General features: G+C 47.8%; 2 protein-coding genes across 6 annotated transcripts in view; both read right to left on the bottom strand.

Annotated features, from left to right (window-relative positions):
* Positions 1-185: 185 nt before the first annotated feature.
* On the bottom strand, positions 186-1,333 carry BRK1 (BRICK1 subunit of SCAR/WAVE actin nucleating complex). The gene is made up of 3 exons (XM_052778973.1): positions 1,164-1,333; positions 996-1,078; positions 186-912 (listed from the first exon to the last, which is right to left on the bottom strand). Exons 1-3 carry the CDS (start codon positions 1,279-1,281, stop codon positions 886-888), a joined length of 228 nt encoding a protein of 75 aa, XP_052634933.1. The 5' UTR covers positions 1,282-1,333; the 3' UTR covers positions 186-885.
* A 46-nt stretch (positions 1,334-1,379) lies between these two features.
* Positions 1,380-9,339, bottom strand: part of FANCD2 (FA complementation group D2) — a 63,312-nt gene continuing 55,352 nt past the window's right edge. For all 5 annotated transcript variants that reach the window (XM_052777759.1, XM_052777763.1, XM_052777760.1 and 2 more), the window contains 7 exons: positions 8,862-8,933; positions 7,284-7,322; positions 6,571-6,645; positions 5,371-5,445; positions 2,259-2,405; positions 1,635-1,709; positions 1,380-1,498 (listed from right to left, as the gene is read on the bottom strand). In XM_052777759.1, coding sequence (XP_052633719.1) covers positions 1,421-1,498; positions 1,635-1,709; positions 2,259-2,405; positions 5,371-5,445; positions 6,571-6,645; positions 7,284-7,322; positions 8,862-8,933 — 561 coding nt within the window. In that variant the 3' untranslated portion in view covers positions 1,380-1,420. The remainder of the gene's footprint in view (positions 1,499-1,634; positions 1,710-2,258; positions 2,406-5,370; positions 5,446-6,570; positions 6,646-7,283; positions 7,323-8,861; positions 8,934-9,339) is intronic.

Here is a 9,339-nt window from a genome sequence, read left to right as displayed (position 1 = left end):
CACAGAGCTTCCTATGGAGAGCCCATGCTGAGGAGCAACCAGCTGATGTCAGACCTGCCAGCCTCAAAAATATAAAGAACATTAAGTTACCCAGGTGTCCAGTAAACACTGCAGACATCACACTGCCATCATGAAAAAGACAGCTTCCAGTTGGAGAATAATATACTGAGACATTTAAAGCCGGCTGGGAAGCAAGACGACCTTTACTGACACCAACTCCATGGACTCCCCAACAAACACTAAATATGAGCAGTGAGTTTGCAGCTGTAGATGCCCACTGAAAAACTGAGATAAATAGAGGAGTAGTGGGAAGGGAAGAGAGACTTCCTTCTCCTTGCCACTTGCCTCCCTAGAGAGGAGGATAAGCACCTCTTCCCAGGTGCCAGCAAAGAGCACTCTCTTGTGGCATGTGCACCACGCCAGGTGAGCCTGCTGTCCCCACCTAGCCCCGACAGTGCGCACATGTGCAGGCTGTGACACCTTCCAAACCGTCGGGATCACCAGATTTTCCACTGCGACCCCAGCAAGAGCACAAAGCACCTCAAAGGGCGGTCAGGCGCCTCCCGGAGCTGACAGCAGCCAGGCCTGCAGCCCCTGGAGCGCACCCCCTCCCATCAGAGCCCCCACGTACGGGGAGGAACGCGGCCCGAACCCTGCGGGTCAGGCGGATGGAAGGGCAGGCTCTGGACATCCAAGACGGTGGCAGGGAGCCGGGCGTCCCCTGGCCCGGCCCCAGGCAGGCAGGCAGAGAGCAGGCAGGGCAGGAGCACAGCGGTTTATTGGCAACACAAGCAGAGGCGGCGGCGGTGGCGGCGGCAGGCCCCGAGCAGGGTGCGGGGCGGCGGTGCTCCGGCGGGGTGGGGGGGGCCCGGGGCCGCCCCAGGCCTATGTCAGCGTCTCGCCCTTGGTGACCTGCCGGGAAGAGGAAACGCCTCAGCCACGGCCGGCCCCGGGCCCGGCCGGGCCCTCTCCCGCCCGCCCGCCCCCCTGCTCACCCGGGCCTCGATGTACTCGATCCTGCGCTCCAGGGCCGTCAGCTTCTCGTTCAGAGTGGCCAGCCGGGACCGGCACGACATGTCTGCGGGGAAGCGGCAGTGAGAGACCGCGGGCGCCCGCCCCGGCCCGCCACCCCCCCCCCCCGCCGCCGCCGCCGCCGCCCTCACCGAAGGAGTTGAGGAAGTCCGCGATCTTCTTGATGGAGCTGGTGATCACCTCGATGTACTCGCGATTGGCCCAGTCCTGGTGGATCTCCCGCTGCACCGGGTCCTCCTGCACCGACATGGCCGCCCCCGCCGCCGCCCCGGCGCGCACCGCGCCTGCGCGGGGTTACACCTCCTCCCTCCCCCCCCCCACCCCCCCCCCCGCGGCGCGGCGCCGGGCGGAGCCGCCCCCGGCCCCACCCGCCGCCGCCGCCGCCGCCTCAGGGCTCCGCGGGAGAGGGGCCCGGCCCGGCCGCGCCCTCCTCGTCGCTGGCGTTGCTGTCGCTCCCGCTCGGCTCCTGCGGGGGAGGCCGCCGTCAGAGCCGAACCTGCCGCCCCCCGACCCGCTCCGCCCCGCCCGCCGCCTTCGCGTTCTAAGCAGAGTTTGAGCCAAGTCGCTCAAGGCGGCGGGCAGCGTCCCCTGCGAAGAAGTACCTCAGCAGGGCTTTCTGCGGAGTCCTCCTCACCGGAGTCCCTCTCTTCAGAGGCTTGAGACGGAATTTCTTCTCCCTAAGGTGAAGGCAAAAGACCTGTACTGAGCGTATGCGAGCCAGCCAAAGCCTGCTAGGATGGGCCGGAGGAAAGCAGCATTTTGTTACCATCTTAAATAGAACGCTTTTGAGTGAAAAGTGGGTTTTGTTTCAACTGTCCTGCTTCTACAGTGAAAGATGAAGAAAACAGCCAGAATTGGCTTCTGTTAAAGCCACACACAAGAGTGTGTGAAGAGGTGTTCAAGTGACCCTTACCTCTTCCCTTCGTTGCGTGTAGTTCTTGCCACCAAGCAGAGGAAGGATCCCCCGTACCCATTCATTACGGACAATAAAAACGGACAACTTCAGTGTGAGAGCCTCGCTGCAAGGAAGCCCCCAGAGATCCAGGCCCTTAATCTTGAAATAAACCACTTCGTTCTGCTGCACTAGACGTGACTGTAATATGGTCACATTGAAGTTGGCCTTTTAGCTCTACCCGCACACAAGGGCAGAGTTGGAGTTGTCTGGGCAAGATGAGCATTGTCTTTCCCAAGATTTTAATTACCCTAGGCAGAACAGTGATTCTCACCTGAAGATCGCGATTTTTAAGGATGCCCACCCAGAACGCCTCCTGGCAGTGGTTGAATGCCAGCATTGCCTTCACTCGGTATACAAATTGTTCCAGTGACTTCTTCAACAAAGGCACATGGTTGGTCAGTCCAATGTCTTGGTGAATCTAAATATGAAACAGTAAAACATGACTACGATTGATTCTTGTCTAAGTATTCTGGCTATTTAAAAAGCCATTGGTTATACAGGTGGGCGGGATGGGACATGATCCCCACAAAGCTCGCTCAGATTATGTCATTTCTTGCCCAAATTCTTTTATAGCTTTTGTTAAAAAATAAAACTCAGATAAGCATTTTGTCTAAGGCAGCAAAATGATCCCTTGCAACAATCCAAACAGCCATATCCACTCTGGATAAAAATAGGAGCAGCCTCAGCTTTTCTCATGAACCAGAGAGAGGGGCTAGTGACTTCTCTGTGTAAGTCAGATGAATTCTGCTGACCCTTTGGAAATTATTTTGACAATCTACTTTTCTTGTGCTCCAGCATCTCAGCAACAGACTGGTGTCACTTGTTCTCCTGTTCTCCAAGAACAACGCACAGCTCTTCACGCACAGATCTCACACTGCTGCCATCTAGCTCATGGCAGCCACAGCTTGCTTGCACACAAATTGCTGCATTGCTGCTGGTGCTGGAGGTGCATGCAGCCGATAGCGTTTGGGTAAGTCTGACTCACGTACAAGCTATTACTGGTGAAATAGCAGAGTTAACTGTGGAGGTCAGCAATGGACAATCACACTGTTCCAGTTCAAAGCAAAAAGCAATGCTACAAGTGGCCAGACTCCAAAACTACCTACCTAGGAAGGGAGATAACTACTTGCTGATAGCCACAAGCTACAAACTAACACTGCAGGGAGTTTCATGTCAGGAAATTGCTGAATTCCAAAGCACAGAGAAGAAAGAGTGAGAAAGGTGTTGAATAAGCCACTGCAGTGACAATCTTTTCTTGCTCAGTGTCTGATGCAATTCCTTTACACTAGCTACACGGAATGTGTGCGCACTATAAACTCCAAAGCCAGGTTGTCCAGAACAAAGAAACACTGGCTTTTGGAGAACTAGGACAGGAGGGAACAGATGGAGCTGCTGTAAGCAAAAACCAGCTGAGGAGGCGCAGCTATGCCAGGTATTGTGTGAGATTTAGCTCCAGTTGAGCATCTCTTCCTGCTAGGCTTGGATCTGCAGAACAGAATAGAGTCGTTGCTAAACCAGAAAACCTGCCAAGAGCCATAAACAATTATTTTGTGCATAAGTATTTTCCTCTTTCATGAGGATACTTTGTAACCTTCTTGCATTAAGATGGTCTCATTAGCTATACTCTGAAATCAGATCAGCTTTGTTTCTTGGAAGGGTTCAACATGCCTGGGAAGAGGGATACTGCTTTGCTTCATGTTCTGCCAGTGGGGAATGGGTAACTGAATACCAACAGCAATCTGTTCTCTAGCCTGTGTAAGAGGCTGGACCTAGCAATCATCAGCACTAATCAGAACCAAATCAGGGAAAACCTCGCTAATGACACAATCAACAATCACAGTGCTCCCTGGGTCTTGGAACCTGCCCAACTGTCTGCATGCAGTTTGAAGACTCAAAGTACTATGGCATTTGCAAAAATCTGTCTCCAGAAACTGTCCTTATGTCCAGCATTAGATATGTAAACAGAAGAGAGGCCTGGTGTGAAAGAGTAAAAGACAAATACTTAGGAAATTATAGGCAAAGCTGATTGCTACTGTCTGCTGTGTGATGGTCTTTAAAGACACTCATATTGAGGAAGAGTAGCAAATCCTAGATAACACTGTATGGTACATCAGTGAGCATTTACTAGTCTTTTATGAAAGTAAAATATAGACTGGTTTAACAAATGTTGGTGTCAACGCCTCTTCAAACAGGTGTGGAGCATTCATTGCATACATTTATTTGCCTAGATTCAGCTGCTACCTTCTCATTCTTGCAAAAATTATTTGGCACAGAGACCTAATCAGATTGCAACAGATACAAGAGCAGTGGTAAAATACAAGCATTCGCTAATTGCAGTTATATGCTAACAGGGGCCATGGGACACAGCACTTGAAAATGCCAGTCAAGTGCAAAGACAAGACATCACAAGCTGCAGTGATGTTATCCTGTTTGCAAGGTGAATTGTGACTTTAAAGCGGGCCTGAGGATTTCACTTTCAAACACGAGAAGGACTTTTTAGCATCTCCAGGGTTTATGCCAACTTCCAATTCTCCCCTATGCTGATAGCTGCAATGGCATGTTCTGATCTCCAGCTAGACTTTTATGCTCCTGATGCCAGCTCTGGACTAAATCAGTAGCAAATCTAGCTTGGACAGCCATGCTAATAGCTGGCTTTCTCCCTTCAGCTGCTTTGGCAAAGCTCCCTTCTTGGACACGTGTTCTTGAACCTCTTAGGAGTCTAACAAGAACAAAGCAGCACACATGAAGTTCTTTCTAACTGCCTTCTCCCATGTGATTCTCTCATGACAAGCACTGGCCTTCCACACTGTAAGCAGGGTGCTAATCCTCTCCTTCCTTCCTGCCCCAAGTCTCCTACAGAGACACTAGCAGACCAGTTGCGTGTTGCCACCTTTCTCCCCTCCCTTTGCCCTCTTCCCTAGTATCAACGCAACAATGCCAAAAAGGCACCTCAAGACGACTTTGAGTAAGGTCCACCTCCTGTTGCTGATTGTTCTGTCTCGCAAGGCTGTTGATCTTTGCCAAAGCTTCTCTCCCACATTACCAATCTGGCATCTATACTTTATGCAAGATCTCTAAGGTCTTAGCTTGTGTCTTCTGAAACACCCTCTTACAGATGCCAACAACCAAAGATGTCAAGAACCTCTGTCCTAAAAAAAGAGTACGCTAACCTGATCTGACATCCAAGTCAGCCACTTCCAGATCAAATACTTCAACTTTTGGGCTATTAACCAAGGCTATTTCTTCTCCTCTCAGAGTTTTTGCTTGTACAGACAATGCTAGAAGCCTGCAAATAGAACCTGCCTATGCCCTGGAAAAGCAGTGGAAGAGCAATAAATCATTCTTAGGACAGGAGTTTGTGCTGCAATTAGAACTTATCTTACCTTGGAATGGCCACACATGTGATGAAGTTGTCTGGTACTCAGCTGCAAGGTTTTCAGCAAACTCTGCACATCATCCTGCAATAAATAAATAGACCAGCAAATCATTCTCAAAGGATTTTTCCATGAGGAAAACAAGAATAATGAAACAGTATTAGTCCTAGCAATCCTTTCAAAGGGTTATGGGATAGAGATATGATGCAAGTATGCAGGAAACATCAGACGAACAGGATGAAGCCATAGGAGGAGGCTTGCACAGTGCATATAAGTAACTGGTAATAAAAGTATGACCACAGGTCATAAGGCCAAGCACTTTGACCTGAAACTGATTTTGAATCAGAGTTTGGAATGAATGCCTATCAGTGAAAGTGGGGCAATTAAAATCAAGACAACCTTGTCACATTTTGCCTTGAGTACAACCTTCTGAAGTAGGAGAACCAGAGGAAAAGTATAAAACATACTGCTGGATTGTGGTATTTGAAACACATCCAGCACAAACTCTGGATATCAGTCCTCTCTATTGAGCAAATTACATGGCACCTTCTATTGTCCAGTAGCAATGACTAGATATCTGTTTGATAACCTCATTCCCTCAAAAATCCATGAGAATACATCTTACATTTGCAATAGAAAGGAGTTATCTATTAGAGACGAGTTGTGAAGACTAAGCCAAAGAACGAGTCTCACTGGCAAAGCTGGATTGCCTTACAACAAAGCAAAGGGAAGAAGTCAACTGTTCTTGCTTGTCACGTAGTGCACCAAGGTTGGCCTGTCCATCTACGCTCATGCATGTTGCCCTGCTCAAAGCTCCAAGAATTATTGCAAACACACCGATGTCACTGTCCATCTGGACTGCAAGCCCTCACCAACCTGACTGCTCACATGAGCTTCCTAGTCTGTGAGTGACACCTTTGTGGTAATAACTTCTGAAGGAGGTGGAAGTGGAAAGGGCTTCCTTTGCTAACAGTGAAGCCATCCAACTAGAAGACTGATGGCAAGTTGGGAAACAGTGATCTGTTTGCTGAGAGAGCACTGGACGGGCAAGTAAACAGGGCAGAGCACAGCTGGAGACATTAGATGCGTTCGTCATGAACTGTCACAAGTGTCATGCCAACATGTGACCAGAGACAGGAATCTCCTCCTAGCAAGCATCAGTCATGCTTCCCAATTGGTTCCACACAGTTCTGTCTCCAAAAGGCTTACCCTGTGCTTTTTAAAGCTGTAGTCCAGGAGAGGCATGGCAAGCTTCAGAAATGCTTCTACAAAGAGACGGCCGTACTACAAAAGAATGATAAATATATCAGAAGGCATGTTTAAATGCCTTTTCAAAGAACCATCACAAAGTCAGATAAGCTAATGATACATTCTTTCAAGCTTCCCTGGAGACTGTTCTTATTAAAAGACCATATTCATGTGAAGGAAGTACTGGAATATACAGGATCAGTAAAAGGCCCCACTTTAATCACTCCAAAGAGAGGCTAGGAGGACAAGGTGTCGTCATTGTACACATCCCTGGTTTTATTCACTAGCAAATTGGGAATAAAACTGAACTAAACACAAAATGTTAGAATCACTATACTTATGTATGAGTCCTAGCCAGAAAAGGGAGAGTTGCAGAGGGACACATGATCTTTCTGGGCTCCAAGGGAGATCTGTCTGCTGCGATGTCTCCTCTCATTTGGAGTACCATGGGGAAAGGGGAAAGGAGAAAGGGTCTAAAGTCAGTAATGCCAACTGCAGTAAGTTAGCTGTGGTCGAGCCATACAATGAGGATTAGTGGAAGACAGTCAAAGGTTTAAGAAACAGTATCTGCTTCTTCCAGTGAATTCAGTAACCACTCTACTCCACTGGAGGCAATGATTCAAGAAAGCTGGTATTGAAACTGCTCTCTTCAGTTATTTTGAATTCTTGCTTACCTTCAGGCAGATGCCGAGTACAGGCCTGCTGTCAAATACCTACTTGGGCAACAGGAAAAAAGAGAGCCAGATCGGTCCACAAGTCCAAAGGAAACAATGTAAGCACAGCAGCCAATTAAAAATAGCCCTTCATTACATACCTCCCCTTCATTAAAGTGTGAAACCTGTTCTAAGGCAACATACATTCTCAAGTTTCAACAGGGAACACCACATAAGCATGTGAAATGTACTGCCTGTCAGGCGGAAGTACTTGGCAGGATGGCTGTTTGGTGATCGAAGGTGCACCTTTTGCAGATGGCACAAAATTATCTCAATGAGTCTGAAGTTCTTAATACTTTGGGACCCAAGAGACCCAAGTCCAGCTGATGGGCAAGTAAACATATAACGGACAAGGCAAAACTGAGATGTGCAAAATAATGTATTTTGGAGGAAACAGTGCCAGCTGGCAAAAGATACCAGGTGTCACTGCACAGGTCATACACAGCTGTGGTCCAACAGCAAACAAAGAAATGGAACAGATGGTCTCAGGTCTCTTGAAGGCTTTCTTCTGGTATACGTTTGTGTATATATTTTTGCCAGTGACCAATTCTATAACTAATTAATGAACGTTTTAACTGGCATAGCACACAGATGTGAATGAGAGCTGTGAAGGTATCCTGGTGCTGCTATGGATTGCAAAACAGAACTAGCTGGTCCAGCTCTACCCTTTGTGCTCTCAAAAGACATCTGGAGCACATGTAGGGCTCTAGTGAATGCTGCTGTATAGAAGAATCCAGCTCAATTCACCAGAGCTCATAAGCTGAACTTGAAAAAGCTGGACTTGCCAATCAGATACGATAAAGGCAAACAGTAATGACCAACCTAAGCAAGAAGAAAAGGGCAGCTGTACCTATCACCTTCTGCCTAAAACATCATCACACGCAGTGACACTGAATGTACCAACTCCAAAACTGATGGAAGGGAATATTTCATCCAGTGGGGCTGGCCTCTAGAGTTCATCACCACAGGATGACATGGATTGTCAGCAGGATTCTAAGGAAGATCGTATGTTACCAAAGAGCAAGTGAAGCTGAGAGCTATCAGATAAGCCCTGAATGCAGGTAATAGACAGGAATCCAAGCCTCCTGTTCAGAGTATTAGCCTGCCTTCAGCTAAGTACATCAGGAGAATGTTTCCTTCTGTCAGATGTTATTCCAGATCTACCTGAAGGGTTTCCTCCCGTCTGCCTTTTCCACAGCTGGCAGTGGACTCTGTCAGACACAAAACACTGTACTAGAGAACTGGGGTGTTTGTTCAGTCCTTTTTCTGTACTTCCTTACATCATTTTGTCTTTGTGCAGACTTATTTGTGTGAGATCTATGTTAATAAGATGTGCAGGCTGTAAGAATTAAGTAGTATTGAAGTGAAAGCTAAATGGAAACCCTTGCACACAGATTATAACTGGCTTTATTTACCACCTCCAGGTTGTTCCACTAGTCAGCCATACTTCATGTTTTTCCCTTAGTGCTCATGAACCTGAACACACTGGACTTTGCTGGAAATCTGAAGGTAAAGCCAGAAAAACAACCAGAACCTCACCTTGACCAAGTTAACAAGGATATGGAAATTCCGCACAGCAATGTTCCACCTCAGCAGCTTCTCCAGTTGCACCTAATGGGATGCAAGGGACAATAACCCAAGATGGAGTATTTCCTCTCACCTTTCTGGATGCTCTCTCAGCATTTGTGGTAGCCAAAGCATCGTTGTTGTTGTTGAAGACAGAGGAACAAAGCTTCACCACAGGCAGATTTATCACAGCAAAACCACTTTATGGCAATTCCAGCCTGCTCAGTGCCCACATGGCTTAAAATGCTAAGCGTTAACACACTTCCTTGCTCTCAGAGCAGCTCCTGGTTGCAAAATAATTTTGTGGTCCCACACAGGTATGCAGACCAACTGCACAGCTTAGTATTTTGCTGATTACTACCTGTTTTCTGGTTATAGCTTCTGCTGGATTTAGTGGATTTTTGACATGGTACAAAACAGATAAAAATCTGTTTTGGCTGATGAATGAAGC

The sequence above is a fragment of the Harpia harpyja genome, chromosome Z (assembly GCF_026419915.1).
Source record: "Harpia harpyja isolate bHarHar1 chromosome Z, bHarHar1 primary haplotype, whole genome shotgun sequence".
In the NCBI taxonomy this organism is placed as follows: Eukaryota; Metazoa; Chordata; class Aves; order Accipitriformes; family Accipitridae; genus Harpia; species Harpia harpyja.
Note: the sequence above shows the minus strand (reverse complement) of the source record. Positions and strands in the feature narration are given on the sequence as shown.